The following is a 19,083-nucleotide window of genomic DNA, read 5'->3' as shown; positions in this document are numbered from 1 at the left end:
CGAGTGATGGCAGAATGCAAAGAAATGGTTGATTTCTAGTTTTTCTTTTTTCTTTTCTTTTACTTTCAATATAAATAAAACTTTATAAACCAAATATAAAGGTTAGTTTAATTTGTTTCGAAAGTTTGTAACATTTTTGTTTAAAAGGTATTTTAGGTGATTAAAATACTTAAGTTGAAGATTTTTAGCTCGTTTTTTATAACAAGATTATTCTTATGTGATCTAAATGAGTAAAATATGAAAAATTAATATTTACATTAAACAAATGGCTATGTCTTTATATTCTTTCATGTTGTTTATTATAAAAGAAAGTTTCATTTAAAATAGTAAGCATTAAATGGAAAAATAGATGTAACTCGACAAATTAGGCTATTTTATTTACAATGTTTCATAATAGTTGTTTTTAACTTGCAAACCTTAAAACCTCTTAATTATACTCTTTCGTATTATATCTTATAAAAGAACGTTTTATTTAAAATAGTAAACGCTTAAAGAAAAACAGATAAATTCAACATAGTTAAGTTATTTCGTTTAAAATGTTTCATAATATATGTTTTAACTTTAAACACTTACCATATCTAACTTATACTCTATCCTATAAATTATGTAAATTATAATATATTACAAAAGAAAGTTTCATTTAAAATAGTAAACATTTAACAAAAATCAGATGCAACTTAACAAAATTATGCTATTTCATTTAAAATGTTTTGTAACAAATATTTTAACTTGAAAAACATAAAACGTCTTAGTTTCATAATCTTTTTAATGATGACAAAGTCTAATATGAAAGTCTCATTTTCTTCTTTTAAAATTTACCACATTAAAATATACTTAAACTTTAATCTTGTGTTAGGATAAGAAACTTAAAAATTCTAAAAAATTGAAAGGTACGGTATTTGAATTACTTACAATTGAAATATCTTCATTTCTTAAATAATTTGTTTGCATGGAATAATTGAAATATTTTGAATTTCAATTTTCTTATTCAGATAAAACAAATTAATTTCTCTTTTAATGCAACATGTTATTTTAAAAATATCTAATTCCACCTTTACATCAGACTGATTCAACTCAACTTAAGCCGATTCGTTTTGACTTTCTACCCAAGTCAACTCGTCTAGATCCTCACCCGTGATCGACTTTGTTCATCCTTCGCCTCGAGCTGAATTGACTTGACCTTTGGTGTAAAGGTTGAGTTAAGCCGATATGAGGCAAAGGGTCAAGCTAAGTTAACTAGGATTGAAGGTCGAGTCAAGTCGACTTGACCTGAAGGTCTAACTGAGTCGCTCTAGCCAAAGGTCAATACTAGTCGGTCATGACCAAAGGTCGAGACTAGTCGACCTTAGCTAGAGGTTGAGACTCGTCGACTTTAGTCGAAGGTTGATAAGAGTCAACCATGACTGAAGGTTGAGACAAGTTGGTCTTGACAAAAGATGAAAACGATTCAACCATCAAGATGAGTTGGACTCAGACAAAATTTGACCTAAGTAGGTTCGAGCTAAAGGTTGTACCAAGTCATTCAGACTGGAAGGTCGAGCCATGTCAATCTAGGTTGAAGGTTGAGTCTAGACGGCCAAAGCTGAAGGGTCAAACTGAGTTGACTTGGGTGGAAAGATAAGCTGAGTTAGCCTGACTGAAGGTCAAGACTAGTTAGCGCAGGCCAAAGGTTGAGACAAGTTGGCATTATTCGAAAGTCAAGTTAAGTCGAGACGAGTCAACCCTAGTTGAAGTTTGAGATGATTTGAAATTAGTTGATGGTCGAGTCAAGTAGGCCAAAGATTGAGCTAGTAGAGCCAAGTCACCTAAGGTAAAGGTCTAAGTTAACTAGGCTGAATTGAAGAGTCAAGTTGAGTTGACCAAACAAAAAGTCAAGACGAGTCGTTCCTGACCATAGATAGAAACGAGTCGGCTTTGGCTAAAAGTTAAGTCAAATCAGATCGACTTATAATCGAGCCAAATCAACCCGAACTTGATGTTGAGATGATTTGATCGGAGCTAAAGGTTGACAGTATGAGTCGACTTTGTGGACCTATGAACTTTTTTTCATCCTGACCAATGAAAATTTCACAACTTGTGAAATTTTAATTTCTTTCTTTTTTAAGTAATTTTCAAATTCTATTATTTTAGTTATTTGAGACATCTCCTTAAAATTTTTCAATTTTAATTTCTTTTTAATTTCCTCAAATTATTATACTTAAAAAAAATAAATTTCCTAATGTTTTATTCCAACACAACATTAGAGTACAAATACTCTTTCAATTATTACTTACATGTTCCCTTGAAGCAATATCATCGATCCACATAAAATACTTGATCCATATTTCAATCTCGTGAATAACAACATGACACTTATAAATTCTAAAGAAAAAAAATAGTGATATCGCTAATCAAAAAATTGATCAACTCATCTATTCCGGTCATACTTAATATCTTGTCCTTCAACTTTTGCAATTGCATTTTAATTTTTTTTATGATGGATCTTAAGTATTCAATTTCACAACCCTTTTAAAGATCCACACTTCAAAATAATTGAGAAGCAAAGAACCTCTAATATAATTCTGAAAGAGATTTATATGTTTAATAAGTTGGTTGAAAAGTTAAAAAGAAGCACAGAAATAACTCTTTTATTTAATTTGTTCTTTTTTTAACGAAGTATATTTATCTTTCTATTTTTATTTACACGATTTATCTTTCCCCACCATCACAGAAATAACAAATTATATAGTCTTAAAGTAGTAGTTTACACCATCATAGGCAAAATTATCAGAATTTATTCAAACAAAAATGACATTTAATATAATTCATTTATTTTATTGAAAAAAAAGTAGAAATATTTTACTACAATGTCGAGGTACGGTCACTCTTAAATTATTAATTTGAAAAACACATGTTTATAGAGTGCTAAAATCAGAACTCCACGCTTCAATTTATAGTGACCATAATACCACAACTGAAAATAAACCAAGATCACCAACGAAGTTCAATGAGATTCAATAGATACATGAATATTAAATACAAAAAAAAAAAAAACTGAAAAAGTGGAAATAACAAAATGGGTTGCAGTTTGAAAAATAGAGAATCCAAGGGAAAAAGGGCCAACTGGGCCAGGGCTGTGGAATGGAGACAAGGAGCGGAAGAATTTGAGTGATTGTCGACCCAACATGGATCATTATGGTGGGACCCATAAATCTCATACCTGTATCTTTGCATTACTCAGATTCATTTTCTACCTATATATATATATATAAAAGTTGTTATATAGCCCACTCAGATTCATTTAAGAATCTGAGACACACATTACTCCCTCCCTCCAAAACCCAATATTCAAATTTCAAAAAATAAAATAAAAAATTGTGGGACACTATTTTATTTGTATAAATTAATTATGAATTTCATTGGATATTTTGTTGTGCATCTTCTGCCATCTTCTTCTTGTTTTTCTACTTTCTGTGTCTCTGAGGACACATAGCTATTGCTATTGCTGCTACTAGTGTTTGTGTCATTGTTTGTGGTACCTATATATATATATATATATATATATATATATATATATATATATATATATATATATATATATATATTCAAATTTTCATTCTCAATCAACCCTCATAACTTTTTAATTTATCCTTGTTATAAGGGCTTTCTTTGTATTAAAAGAATAGGATATGGAAACGAAAGTGAAAAAGAAGACTGTTTAGGTTTTAAAAAAATAAGAACAAAAAATTAGAATGATCGTAATTCGTGTGATAGAAGATGTAAATTAATAGAAAAATTATAACAGTTATCTAAAAGATGTAAAATTATTTTGAGTGTTCTAACTCATAATAGAAAGTTAATTTCTTAGACTAAATTATGTTTTACCTTTCTTAACATTTTTTTTGTTTATAATAAATAATTTTACTTTTTATGCTTAAAGTGAAAAAAATACATCTAACCTAAGTATTTTAGGAAAATATTTGTATAAATTAAAAGTTTTTTTATAATATTTTTTAAATAAGCATAGTTAGATACACATGTGGATCTAAACCATTAATTTTGGGAGAGTCAAATTAATATTTTAAAATTTAAATATTTTTTCACTATAACAAAAATAAATATATAATATATAATTTAATTATAATTATAAAAGAAATCACATATATCTAATAAAATTTTCTTTGTACTTTTAAATTATTGAACACATCAATGATTAAGCCAAAACATACACTAGTAACAAAACATATGTTTCCTATTAGTTTTATTTTGAAATTTTTTTCATAAGAAATACTTACACATTTTGTTATGAAAAATAATTTGAAAAAAAATTGATACCAATTTTTTAGTAAAATATTTAAGGTTTCACAAAAAAAACTTGTAAGAAATACTTGCAAATTTTATAAATGACATAAAAAATATTTTCTTGCAAAATTTTATAAAAAGATTACAAAAAAAAATCTATTGAAATATGAAGAATTCTAATAGTAATAAATTTTCGGTCATACTTTTTTGCAATGTGAATAATTATAATATGTATCTTCTATTTTATTTCACAATCTTGTTTAAAAAAAATCTTTTTTTTAAGTAAAATATTTTTTTATTCTTGTTAAAGATTGTTATAGTTCAAAGATGAATGATAAATTTTTTAAATTTGAATAATTAAGAATAAGCTTAAATGCCTTTTTGGTCCTCATTTTCGTAGTGTTTGTTGCGGATGATTCTCATTTTGACAGAATATTTAAAATGGTCCTCAATTTTACCGAATGTTTTAAATGATCCTCATTTTCGCAATTCGTATTTTATTTGGTCCTTTTCTGTAACGCCGTTTAAATCATTAACGGAGCATTGTACAAGTGGCACGGTTTGTATTAGGATATGTTACGTGTACTGTATAGGTGTGGTAATTAGATATTTGGAGATAAATAAGTGAGCTAGGGTTTTGGTAAGGAATGTTTGGGCAGTTGGTGAATTTTGGCAATCTTGTTCCTCCATTCTCAATTGGTGTTGCTGCAATCTTCTTCTTCTTCCTGCAATCCCATTATATAGGTATGTTACGGTGGTCCCAATCTTTCTTCCTTTACCTCTTGTTGTAATCGTTGGAGGCAACCGTGTTGTATCACTTCGTGCACTGTTGGTGGTTCAACGAGAAATGGATTAACCCCGATTTGTAGCTGCAGAGAGATGGCAACTTTAAGGATGGCAAGAACTCCAAAGAATATTTGTAGAAAATTTTTGGTACAATGTGTTTTTATTTTTGTGTTAATAATAAATTGGTTTTAATTTTTGGTTTATTGATTTACAAAGTGGTGGTTCCAATAATGTGGGTTGCAACTTTTTTCAAATGGTGGTGTTGATGAAAAGGATCTCATCATCATAACACAAATGAGGCAGATTAATGATTTGGAGAAGTCATTGAAGGTTGCTAAGAAGAGGTTGCAATTAGTAATAGGGTTCACTTGTGTTGTTATTGTATTATTCGTACTGTTATTGTGTGTAATCTTTTAAAGTCCAATCTGTTTTGTACGTACTATTGTTAAATGAAGAAATGAATTAGTTTGATTATGTTGATATTAGTCCCAACATGTTCAAAATGACATCTTAATCTGAGCGTTGAAGTAAGTGATATTGATCTAAGCTTGGGAAGAATTAAATTGATCTAAGTCTGGAAGAAGTTAAATTCATAACATTAATTTATCCTCATCAAAATGCACTACATCAATGATTGGTATGAAGTCCTCAGCATTGACATTGATGAAATTCATTGCTGCAATAGCATGGCAGCAAAGGATAGCAGTCAGAAGTCATTTCCTACAACTGCAATATTGAGCATCCACATTCACTGTGCTCCTAACAGCCTTCCACATGAGTATCTTTAATTTTTTTCCAGAGAATCTTTTTCTGAAATTTGCATATAGATGCCTCATGCAAAACCTGTGTTCAACCGTGGGTCATAGGTCCTGAATGGCAGGCACTAATCCCTGTGCAATGATAAGATTATTAGTACTTACAACATTAAACAAAAATTAATAAATTGAACATATATTAAACATATCTTTTGTTGGTTAGACATAAAGGTCATTGTCCCACACACGTCAATACCCCCAAGATCACCATTAAGCAATTTCAAGAACCATGTCCAAGTTTCTTTGTTTTCAACTTCCACAACCAATAACATACGTTAAGGGCAGTAATTGATCATTAGCATCTCTACCCACAACACTCAACAACTCACCTCCGTATTTTACTTTTAAAAAACAACCATCATGTAAGTAATTTAGAAACCATGCAGAACATCACAACAGTCGAAAGACAAACAAACCCCAAACTAGAATTACGAAAACCCTAACCCACGAGCAAACACAATCCAGAAAACCCACAACCCACTTACCTCATTGATGATGATTAACTGGAAAATTGAAATGAAGAGCGCAACTGCAATCCAATGATGAAATGACAAGTATTAGCTGCTTCCTCTGCAAATCCGAGCTCAAGAAAGATGAAGATGAAGAAATTTCCCTAATTGCAAAATTTTCCCTTAATTGAAAAATTAGTACACGTAACACAACTTAATACAAATAGTGCCACCTATACAATGCTCCGTTAATGATTTAAACGGCGTTACAGAAAAGGACCAAATAAAACACGAATTGCGAAAATGAGGACCATTTTAAATATTCGGTAAAAATGAGGACCATTTTAAACATTCTGCCAAAATGAGGATCATCCGCAACAAACACTACAAAAATGAGGACCAAAAAGGTATTTAAGCCATTAAGAATATTAACAATAAAATAGTAAAGTTAAAATTTTAAATTAATTTCCTATTAAACATGATATTAGCAATTTAGTTATGAAATTATTAATTAATAGTAAATGAATAAGTAAAATGATGATAATAAACATTTTAATTCTTTTTAAATTCATTAAATAATTAAATTTTACCTATAATTAAATTAATTTTTTAAAATATTATAAATATATTACAAATTTTAATTACTAACTTATAAAAAAATATTGGAAAGGGGACTATGTCCCTGGGGACCAACTAAGATCTGTCCCTGTTTACATATATACTTTCTATAATTGAAAGTTGAAAATTTAATATATATTTTACTAAAATATTTTTTAAATTTCAATATACTTTTCTATTGGATTTTTTAATTTTTAATATGTTAAATTGTAAAGGAAAGTACAAAATACTAATGAATGTATTTTCTTTTTATTGAAGAAATCCCCACTCTAAATCTAAAATTCACGTTCACAATTTTACTTTATTTTTGTTTTAAATTATACTTATATCTCTTATAAGTTTAATATCCTCTCCAAATCTTTTTTTTAATTACTTTATTTTTCTAGTTTTTAGAAGTTTGATTTTCTATTGCTTAGAACAGTGTTTAATTAAAGAGATTTTGTTTTTATCATTACATAAATTGTTTTAGTTATGCCTAAAAGTAAGTGTTCTATTTGTGTTGGATTCTAACTTTATTTGAAGAGAATATGAATAACAAGCATGCATTTATTTGTTAATTATTTTATGCTCTCACAACAACAAGTACCCGTAAACTCTTCTATGAAACATATGCTTCACATCTGCACAAAACATTTTGTTCTCAAATATATAGATTTATTTTTAGAAACATTTAAACAAAATAAAAAATTTTCAACTGAAGGTATTCCCAACTAATAATTTTTTTTTTAAATAGAAAATGAAGATAAGAAAATATTAAAATCATATTACAGGCCTTAACAACCCATTTTTAGTGCAAGGTTCCTTCCTAAACACATTCTTTTTATGGAACCAAATAGAGGTAACACCGCCAATTTCTGCAAAGTCTGATAATGGAATTAGATATATCATTAACAAAAATAAATAACAAATAACGCTCAAGATATTAAAAAATGTTTATATCACAAACATGCCGTTGATATAAAACCTATAATAATATGAACCTCTGGCAGAACATTGACTTTTATGTGAATATAATTAAGGTCAAACTTGTTGTTTTGTGATTTTTACACTAGTTTACTGCTTATAGTTCAATCGTGCAAGAACGAGATACATAAGTGCTTATAGAGAGAAGTGAAATGAATATACTCTAACCATTTGTGTCTAAAGACAAGACGCAGAGCAACCATGTGCAGAGGTGGCTAGAAGACAAACACGAAAACCATGAACAGATAAGCACTGACTTTGGTTATCGAAATTTCTTTTTCCCCCTTAATTAATCCTTCCTTGTAATGCAAATAATTTGAGTTGTTATCTTCTAACACAAGAAACAACAGAACTATGTCTGCAACTATTTAGCATATATCTACATATTAGATAATATAAAAGACTTTATTTAAAGGGATTGGATGATACGTGTTCATACTTTGATAATTGAACTCAAAAGTGTGAAAATTTCTGATATAATTAATCTGTTTATATATAATGGGAATCAGTCCCGAATTGTTCTTTCTTTGGCAAAATAATGGATGTTAATGCTTCAAAACGACTCAATCTAAATATTAAAACGCATATGTTGTGTTCTAAACTAAAAACTTTAAGATATATTCTGTCTGTATTTGCATTTCACTGTGACTCGTTTGATATATATGTTAAGGAACGTGCATAATTCAGAGAGTTATAACTATACAAGAAACTTAGAAAGGGTTGACCTGAGAAGATTATGACAAAAAGGAATACAATTATACAAGGCTGGCATGTTCTAACCACTACAGAATTGAAATTATTCTTTGGGTTTATATTCTATTAATTTCAAAACCGTGTCGTCACTGTTCATTGGTTGGTGCATGTTTGAATGAAACTATAGCTAATAACTATGCCCTATATGCATGCATATTGCGTCCAATGATTGAAGAGATCCATGCAATTATATTTGCACAAGGACACTGGCCAGTTATAACTAGAACTAATCTCTCCCACACAATTATAAAATATACATAATATATACTTTAGAAGGATAACTTATAAGGCCTATAAAATGGAGCAAGGTCCTTCTACCTAAGCATTCCATTTCTCAAGCTAATTAAAACTATATACTTACTATAAGAAGGGTTGCATTTGAATATGAAGATCGGAATTTTGCTATGTGTTGCACTTTTCATTGGGGTTTGTGAAGGAGGTAGTCTGAGAAAAAATTTCTACCGCGATTCCTGCCCTCAAGCCGAGGAAATCATTAAGAACCAAACACAACAACATGTGTTAGCTAATCCGAATTTGCCAGCCAAGTTGCTTAGATTGCATTTTCATGATTGTTTTGTCAGGGTATACAAACATATATCACTGTCAATTCCATTGTTTTACGTATTGATGTTTTCTTTTGAGGGATATTTGATACACAAATTTTATCGTGGCATATATTACAACATGCAAAAGTGCTAACAATGATCATGATGTGTATATAGCATAACATGGTTTCACTGCAAAACCAACATTTCAGGGTTGTGACGGGTCGGTTTTGTTGAACTCTACTGCGAATAACACGGCAGAGAGGGATGCTATTCCAAATCTTTCTTTGGCTGGCTTTGATGTCATAGATGCCATAAAAAGTGCAGTGGAAGAAAAATGTCCCAAAACTGTATCTTGTGCTGACATATTGGCATTGTCAGCAAGAGACGCTGTTTCTGTCCAAGTAAGCTAACTCTTCTTATGTCCCCTCTAATTCTACTACATACATGTTGAATTTGTTTCAACACACATATATTCTTATTATCAATTAGGTTATTACTTTCTTGCATGTTTTCCTGACATAAGTGGGAAAACCTATGTTTTCCTGACATATCAAAACATGTGTTTTCCTGACACTTTGCAGTTTAATAAACCTATGTGGGAAGTTCTCACTGGTAGAAGAGATGGCACGGTATCGATAAGTAACGAAGCCTTGGCAAATATCCCATCACCTTTCTTCAACCTCACCCAACTCAGACAGAGTTTTTCTAGCAAAGGTCTCACTTTGCACGATCTGGTTGTATTATCAGGTATGGTTCATAGACTTATTTGCCAATAAAAGCCAAAAAGCTTTTTTTTTTTTTTTCTGCATGGAGTTATGTACATAGTACACATTAATTAATTAACATATATATATATATATATATGATTTTCATATAGGGGCACACACAATTGGAGTTGGGCATTGCAACTTGTTCAGTAATAGGCTTTATAATTTCACTGGGAAAGGTGATCAAGACCCTTCTTTGAATGCGAGCTATGCTGCATTCTTGAAGAGCAAGTGCCAGAGTCTGAGTGACAGAACCACAACGGTGGAAATGGACCCTGGAAGCTCTACGACTTTCGATAGTGACTATTATCCTAACCTTCTCCAGAAGAAGGGTCTGTTCCAGTCAGATGCTGCACTTCTAACACTGGATCAGTCAGCAGATAAAGCTGGAGAGTTGGTGAAGGAAGAGAAGTTCTTCACAGAGTTTGCACAATCAATGAAGAGAATGGGAAACATTGAGGTCCTCACTGACTCTGCTGGACAAATACGGAACAAGTGTTCTGTTGTCAACTCATAAACAAGTTCAGCACCAGTTTATAGCTGTTTTGTGCTCTTAATTTCCTACATCTATATCATCTGCCAGTTGTTATTTTGAGTTGTCAAATGCTTTAGATGTGTTTTTAAACATAAAAGAACGTGTTTGAATGCTTTAAAAAATGACACATCATCTAATAATCAAAATATCATTGATCTTTTCTTATTTTCTTGCTGTTATAAATCTATTAGTGCCTTAAAAATATTAGTGCCTTTTAAGATTTAACAAAAACAAACTAACGAAGTAAGGAAATTCATACTAAATAGCTAATTTAAATAGTTATTTTTTTTTAATAAAAACAAATTCTTTACTAAAATATATTTCTTAGAGATTAACATAATAAATATTGAAAGTTTTTACTCAAGTAGTTTATCTTTTGGACAAAAGATAAATATTCTCTGCAGGAAATTAGCAATATATTGCATGATTTTAATAACATGAAATGAGATGTAACATGTGAGGAACACAAAAACTTCCTCTATATTATATATTTTGGTTAAATTATTATAATAAATTAAAGTGTACTTTAGACCAACTTATGTATAATAATGAAAAATTATACTATGTAAATATTAGTTGTCTCGATCTTTGATTAATTGGAAGGATCAAATAAATTCAAATTTTATATATATTTAATCATTATTAATAATATAATTAACAAAAGTACATGAGTTCCTCTCTAACTAAATAATTAAACCACTAATATCATACTCTATCAATAGATGAATAAAATGAATTTGTGTTGTTTTTATATTCGGTATAATTTTTATTTTATCATTTTTATTCTTAATTAAAATACTTATTAAAAAATTAATAAAATAAACTACCAAAATCAAAAACACTTAATAAAACACACACCAACTATTTTTCCTTTTATATTCATAAAAAATTATTATAAAAAAATTCATACGATACAAAAAATATAATATTATAGAAATAATATTTCATCATCAAGTTAGATAAGAAAAAGTTACATTTTTTTCTTTACTAATGAAAAATAAAATATCAGACACGAAAACAAAAAATAATAATTTTTTGTTTAATTTTTTCTTTTCTTCGAAAACAAAACAAAAAGACAAAATAGAACATATGAGAGAGTGAAAAAAACTAAAACAAACACTAAATCTATAACAATATATAAAAAAGATTTTCTATTTTGTGTTCACATTTTATAATACCAATTTTATTCTTTACAATATAATTCTTTATTAAATTTTTTAAAATTAATGATTATTTTTACTTATTTTCTATAAAAAAATTATTTTTTTCTTTTTTTTATTCATCAACAATTAATTTCTCTATTCATTTCACTTTATTTTTAACAAATATAAATTTATTTTATATATTAATTTAATAACATTACTCTATTATCATCTATTAACATACAATCATTCATATATAAAAAATGTGTACACACAGGCATGATAGCACATGTGTGGACGCTAGTATCAAAAGGTAAAGTGAAAAAAAAAATATCTTAATAATTTTATTTTTTATTATATTTAATTTTATATTTTACTATTTATTAACATCAAATATCATGTTTTATAAAAGAAATATAAATTTATTTAATTTAATTTTTATTATAATATATAAAATTTAAAAAGTTTGGGAGGCCGGACTTTTGACTCCCATGATTTTTTCCGTCCATCAATATAAGATAAATGGATTTTATTTTGTTATAGGTAGTATAAAATTATAAAACTATAAACAATATTAATATAGTTATGCAATATATCGGCGGGAATAACAATAATTTTATAAGAATTATTATTTTTAATTACGGGAAAAATCAATTTCAAATAATAAAAACTCAAATAAAAGATATTTAAAAAAAATCTATTATGTATAATAATTTTAAAGTTTGTATTAGATATAGACTTATTTTTTATAAATATCATTATGAACGAGAAAAAAAATCATAGACTAAAATTAGTTTATATACAAGTTATTTTGTAGAATTTTTTTCATATCGTTTCTCTAAATTATTATTCTTAATATGTACACAAGTTATTAATTATAATTTAGGTTTAATTGTTCTTTTAGTTCTTTATTTTGGTCAAAAGTGTCAAATTAGTCCTATAATTTTTTTAAATTTTAATATGATCTTGATTTTTAAAAATTTGATACAATTTGGTAATTTTGGTAAAAAGCGAATCAATAATTTTTTATCAAAATTGGCACTATGATTATGTTAATTACATTAATAAAACAAATTATCATTATTAACAACTTTAATTTTGATGAAAAATCCATGATCCTTTTAAAAATATTTAACGAAAAGACCAAATTATATCAATTTTTAAAAAATCGAGACTAAATTGAGACTTGAAAAAACTGGAAGACCAATTTGACTTTTAAACAAAATGAGAGACTAAAAGAATAATTAAACCTATAATTTATAAAGAAATTCTTCTTATTTTCTTTCTATAAGAACACTTATAGAAAAACTTGTCCAAGTAGTGTCATACTGTATTTAACATTTTTGTCATTTTAGCCTATATTGTGATTGTACGTAAATATTTTTAATTTTGAATAAAATTAAAAATCTAAATAAGAGAGAAAAAAAATATGAAATTATTGATTAATATAATATTCAGATTGTTATAAATTTCTAGTATTTATACAAATAGTTTCATTTATATTATTACTCAATGGTTATATCAACAAATGTTTATCCAACGCCAAATATGCATATGATTTCGCGGACATGAAGACTAATAGTGTGTTTAGATCGCAGTTAAAAAACAAAAAAGTTTCTTTGAATTATACGAAAAAGTCTCGTTGAACTGAAAAATATTGTAACATTGCTTTAAAATCAACCAACATGATCCCTTAAAATCAACCAACGTGATTATATTGTAATATTGCTTTAAAAGAAAAATATCAAATGTTTGGTGTGACTTTATATGAATAAGTGTTGGGGTTCTGAAACGTGAAAACAAACAACACACCATAAAGCGTCTGTTTTTAATTCAAAAAGTTTGTTCACAAAAGCATTTGCGGACTTGATTTTACTTCGCCATTTCTCTTGCTTGCTAACGTTCAGAGGACATTAAGTGATCTAACATGAAAACTTAAAAACTAAGCCTCAAATAAAACAGGAAGCTGCATAACAAAAATAATTAGATAAACAATACCATAAAAGTCCTTCAAGATTCTTATTTGTTCTACTGAATGGATAGAGATAAAAAACATCAATAGGAACAGCTGGGTAAGAGGGTCACAAAGTTGATTCAGTCGTGTCCATGCCTATATTCACCCTACAATAACATTATAGCATATTTGAATCCAAAAACTGAATCAATTCTATGTTTCAGCATCCACATTCTTTCACTGCACTCGATACAAAATTTGAATGTGTATTTATGCCAATAGCTCGGTCGTTTCCACGTATAAAGTGAGCATTTTCAGGATATTCAAATTACATAGACACAAGAATGTCAGACAAATAATATCAAAATTAAACAGTAGGCTGCCTTAACACTTGAAAGAGCAAGTAGCAAGTAATGATGTCCAAGCTGTGCTGTTTTCCAACATAATCTCCCAAACCAGGATCAGATATACATGAAACATTAAACGCAATACCTAATTCCAAAATGTTCCCGCCTATGAAAGAACATAACACGAGAAAAATGCTTTAGGAAAATATCACTCGGGTTTACTAGAGTAAATGTATTATTTACACAGAACAAGAACAAAACAGACCAAGTGTAAGATGGATCCCCAAAAAAACTGAATAGTGTCCAGTTTTAAAATCTTACATTCATCAATGCTCTAGCTATATATATTAAAACTAGAATTATTAAATATAAAGACTAAGTGAGGGTTGAGACTAATTGGAGAGGATCCTACTCCGTGTAAGATTAACCAGTCTTGTTAAAGAACACACGGGGACATATTAACTCCAACCATCAGTACATTTTGCTTCAAATTGCAACAAAGTTGTAGATAAACATTTCTAGACATGGTTTTTCATGGGAAAACAACAGACAAATTGTAAGGGTAATTAAATACAACAAACCATTCACAAAATGTTAAATCGACAAACAAAGGCAAGCACCCCAAAAGCTTAAGACTCCCAGTTAGTGGCGTCAAGGGAAAATAAATGTAAGCAATCTTACCCCCAGCAAGCAGAGAACTGTCACCAAGATTTAAATCTGTAAACCTCTGGATCACTAAGCAGCAACCTTACCAAGGGTTCATCGGAAAGGTATATTTTTAAGAGCACACTTAGACTGAATTCAAAATAATGAACTATCATTGCCAAGTGCAGAATAATATCCCTCGAGACCTCAACCGTAGCAAACATATGAACTTCATAATGTTATACTAACATATACTCCTAAAAACAAATTTGCTGATCTTCTGGCAAAGGAGAAACTATTATTTAACAGTTTAAGAATATGGATGTTGATATTCCACACCATGTTAGTTCATGATGAGAGAGATGGAACTAAGTTCTAATGACAGCAAAAAATAAAAAGATAGAGGATTATACGATATAAGACATCACATTAAAACGGGGGCAGAGAAGAGTTAATCGATATGCTAAACATAAGCCATTTTGATATATGGGCAATGTTAATCTACAAATGCATACATGTAACAGACTTACGTTATGTCTCCTGCAGAAGAAGGAAATCCATGTACATCAAATCACCACTGACCCAGAAGATCACCAAATACTTTAGACAGGAGCTTTCAGCTGAACAATGGTTGGTTCAAGCGTAAAAATTTGCATGGCAAATACCAACCAAAATCAATATTTCAAAAGATAATATATGAATAGCTATGGGATAACAAATATTCTTTTGCATGGGCTGTATAGTATTACTTTATGTTTAAATGGTTTCAATTTCCTTTGCCTGGCTTGTAATCAGGGTCTGTGGTCATTAAGCCAGTAGCTTTGTTAAAATCAATAACACAAACAGAATAATAAAGTACCAAAATCAACTGTAAGAACTCATTACCTAACTCAGCAAATCTGAAAGCTAGAAAATAATTACTAATTAACGCTAACATTATATAGCAAAAAATAGAACCCAGCTTCAGATATCCCCTCCAATTAGACACAAAAAGATGACCACATAGACTTGAGCTTTCAACCACAAATTCAGGTTTGTATCTACGATATAATGCTGGAGGGCAATAGCTTCCAAAGAAGATAAGACCTAGAGATCAAACAAGAGAAGTAACAGCCAACAGTGTGTAGTTCTATAGCTATTGCAGCATCAGCATTCAAATATTCCTTCAGAAATCCTCCTATCATCACTCAGGCACAGCAGAGAAGTAAATACTAGACACTATTGAAGCCAGAAACTCGTAAGCCCGAAGGCTTAGATTCTCAATGTAAAGCTTTAAAACATCCCTTGCAGTATTTTCCATGCTTTAAAGTTTAATTTGAGTTGACTATGATAATTGCTAAATCATTGGATCAATCCATGTACATTATTTATAGCTAAATCATTGATCCACCTAGCTTGAAAACTTATCTGACTTCTAATTGAATATATAAAATAAATTTGTACTGTCAACTTAATGATTAAATAAAATCACCATGAGTTCATTACCAACTTGCCTTATTAAGTCTATCTAAACATTCATATGCATATGAGCAACCCTTTTAAGAAAGGAGTAATGCTTGCAAACTTAAGGAGCATAGCAAAGAAGCATTTTCACGACTCATTTGGCCAAATTTAGTAAATCGTTAACAAATTCGATGTACTGTAACCACCGCAGTTCAAGGTTCAATGATTTAATACAATAGCATGTTACATATTTATCTAACAGTAGGCTGCTAGAAAATTTGGATACCTGCACAAAAGAGCTCTAATTTAATAGCACTCAATCCAATTCTGGGATCCTATACCTTTTTGCTCAAGGAAGAATAGAAATATGAGAAACACAGCAATATTATGCACAATACACAGCCTACTAGAAGATACGCATGTTCCGAGGACCATCATACCAAACAAAATTATATAAATTAGATGATAGATGGAAATGCATGTTGAATCCCTTCAACACAGCTGGCAACAATTAAAACATTTCCTGATGCTTTCCAAGGATCAAATTTACCAACAAAATTCTAGAGAACCTGACATTGCTTGAACAAAATTTCCGGAATAAAGAATACATTCTTAAATAAAAAAAAAGATAGACTAACAAAATCAGCTCATAGATGAGAAACCCAAAATTTCATCTTCCAGCAATCTTCAACAAAGGAGAAATTATACCCTGTATCTCTTGCAATGACTGTTGCACCCGAATCTCCTCATCAACAGACCTCTTGAGATTTCTCACATGACTCTTGAGGGCTTGAGAAGCTATAATATCATCCGCCCTCATTTCAAGAACTTTCTTAGACAATCCCATCAGCAAACTGGAATATCTAGGCATGGTACAATACTTATGCAAGAACACCATGAGGAGTTCCAGCTTCTCCACACCCAAGTTGGAGACACACTTGAGCAACTTCTTTCTAGCCACCAATTCCTCCATCACAGCCAACACATTCTCGGGGTTCTTACTCTCCAACACAGACACCAGAGCCTCAGCGTGCTCAAACTTATTCAACAATTTGTCATGCTCAGCCAACTTCACCTTCTTGGGCTTCATAACCAAGTAATCCCCTGCAGACGGTTTCTCTCCCTGCCCTCTGTGGAAATACCTAAAATGTGAAGGCCTCATCACACTCTTCTCGGTGCGCTCCACCGGCGCAACTCTCCAAAACGAACTGGACTCAATCTCCTTTTCCTGTTCCCTCTCCTTCACTTTCCTCTTGCTAGCATAGATCACCCCATTGGAGGTCCCAATGACTCGCGTAGAACAATCCGGCGAGAAACCAACAGACAAAAGAGGCGCAGGAAACCTCATAGAATGGGTAACCTTGAACGATCCATAATCAAACACCTTCAAGTAGCCATCCAATCCCACACTCATAATCCTAAACTGATTCGATTCCTCTCCAAAATCATTCCCAATTCTACCAACACATAACGAAGTCACCGTCTTGTTGTGACTCTCCATGGAGAACAAAAGCCTCCCACCACCTATCAAGTCCCACAGCTTAACGGAATTCCCACCCGCCGTCGCAACTATCCCTCCGGACGGCAGAAAAACAGCATCCTCCACGGGCGCTCCGTGGTTGACCTGCACCGACGACTTAGAATCCCTAACCCTAACATCCCAGAGCTTGACGACGTGGTCATAGGAACCGGTAATAAAGACATCAGAGTTAACAGGGGAGGAGTCTCCGCACCGGACATAGTCCTTGTGGCCGGTGAATTCTGCAACGGAAGTCTCCTCGGCAACGTCCCAGAACTTGACAAGGGCGTCATCCCCGGCGGAGATGAGGTGGAGCTTGTCGAGGACAGGGAAGTGCACGAAGCGGACGGGGCGGGTGTGGGAGCGGAGGCGGCGGAGGGCGGTGCGGGACTTGACATCAAAGACCTGGACGAGGCCGGAAAGGTCGGAGGCGGCGAGGAGAAGGGCGTCAGAGCGGAAGGAAGCGCAGGAGACGGCGTCGGAGAAGGAGGAGATCTTAGCGGTGGGGGAGAGGGTTTGGGAGCTGAAGAGCGTGAGGGTGGCGGAGTGGGCGGCGGCGAAGGAGTGAGGATGTGTGGGAGAGAAGGTGAGGGAAGGAACGGAGATGAGGTCAGGGATTTGGCGTGTCTTGAAGGAAGACCAATACTTGGATTCAGAGGTTTGCTTTGGATTTCTCGCTTTCGATTTCAGCTTCGGCTTCACTGGGAACCTCCTCTCAACTTTTCCTTCCTCCATTCTTCCACCTCGCAGCCAACTCGGGTTTAGGGTTTAAGACTGAGTCATACACGTCTTTTTGTTTCAAACCACCAAAACCAAAACAATTTTATCATTATATCATATAATATAATATAATATAATATAATACAAACACTAATTATTTATAAACTAAAATTTTAATATAATACATACACACTAATTATTTATAAATCAAACCCTTTGTTACACGAATTTTTAATAAATCCTTTGTCTAATTTTTTTATTCGATTAAACTAGTTTATTATTGTAAACAGTCAAAAGGTTCACCAATTTCTCTCCCTTATCTCCTACTCCATTATGCAAAATAATTTAATAAATTTGATTAACAATTAATAATATATGTATAGTTTATAATGATAAAAGTTATTTTTAACAAAATAGTGGCTATTATTTATAATTGTTAATATTCAATTTGGATTAATGAATATTATTGAAATTAATACAAAATATAGTTGAGTTATAATAATTATTATTATTTATTTTAAAATTACTAGGATAAACACATCACGTATTTTATTATTAAGACTAAATATGTTTTTTTATCTATCAAAATTGAAATTAGTCATTGTACCTTTCAATCATGCTAAGTGATTAAAAGAAAATAATAAAAATTCGTTACATCATGTCAATTATGTTTTTTGCAAATCTCTTGAAGTGAATACTAATTGATGTATGCATTTGTCTCTCTAAATACATCTGTTCAGTGGTATCTTCTCAAGCAAACATAACTTTAATAAAATTAGAATACTTGATGATTCATTA

General features: G+C 30.8%; 2 protein-coding genes across 2 annotated transcripts; one reads left to right on the top strand and one right to left on the bottom strand.

Moving 5' to 3' along the window:
* The first annotated feature begins 8,986 nt into the window (after positions 1-8,986).
* On the top strand, positions 8,987-10,569 carry LOC114192239 (peroxidase 3-like). Its single transcript, XM_028081892.2, has 4 exons — positions 8,987-9,247; positions 9,423-9,614; positions 9,795-9,960; positions 10,091-10,569. Exons 1-4 carry the CDS (start codon positions 9,050-9,052, stop codon positions 10,495-10,497), a joined length of 963 nt encoding a protein of 320 aa, XP_027937693.1. The 5' UTR covers positions 8,987-9,049; the 3' UTR covers positions 10,498-10,569.
* A 5,914-nt stretch (positions 10,570-16,483) lies between these two features.
* Positions 16,484-18,364, bottom strand: SWA1 (transducin family protein / WD-40 repeat family protein). The gene has a single exon (XM_028081565.2). The coding sequence runs from the start codon at positions 18,298-18,300 to the stop codon at positions 16,717-16,719; it is 1,584 nt and encodes a 527-aa protein (XP_027937366.1). The 5' UTR covers positions 18,301-18,364; the 3' UTR covers positions 16,484-16,716.
* Between the last annotated feature and the right edge of the window lie 719 nt (positions 18,365-19,083).

The sequence above is a fragment of the Vigna unguiculata genome, chromosome 7 (genome assembly GCF_037176805.1).
Source record: "Vigna unguiculata cultivar grain cowpea cultivar isolate G323 ecotype 2 chromosome 7, ASM3717680v1, whole genome shotgun sequence".
NCBI classification, from domain to species: domain Eukaryota; kingdom Viridiplantae; phylum Streptophyta; class Magnoliopsida; order Fabales; family Fabaceae; genus Vigna; species Vigna unguiculata.
Note: the sequence above shows the minus strand (reverse complement) of the source record. Positions and strands in the feature narration are given on the sequence as shown.

Bases quoted from the DNA above. Each gene is read 5' to 3' on its own strand.
- SWA1 (XM_028081565.2), bottom strand. From the start codon at position 18,300: ATGGAGGAAGGAAAAGTTGAGAGGAGGTTCCCAGTGAAGCCGAAGCTG.
- LOC114192239 (XM_028081892.2), top strand. From the start codon at position 9,050: ATGAAGATCGGAATTTTGCTATGTGTTGCACTTTTCATTGGGGTTTGT. The intron at 9,248-9,422 runs GTATACAAACAT...CCAACATTTCAG, and splicing joins TTCATGATTGTTTTGTCAGG to GGTTGTGACGGGTCGGTTTT. The intron at 9,961-10,090 runs GTATGGTTCATA...ATTTTCATATAG, and splicing joins CGATCTGGTTGTATTATCAG to GGGCACACACAATTGGAGTT.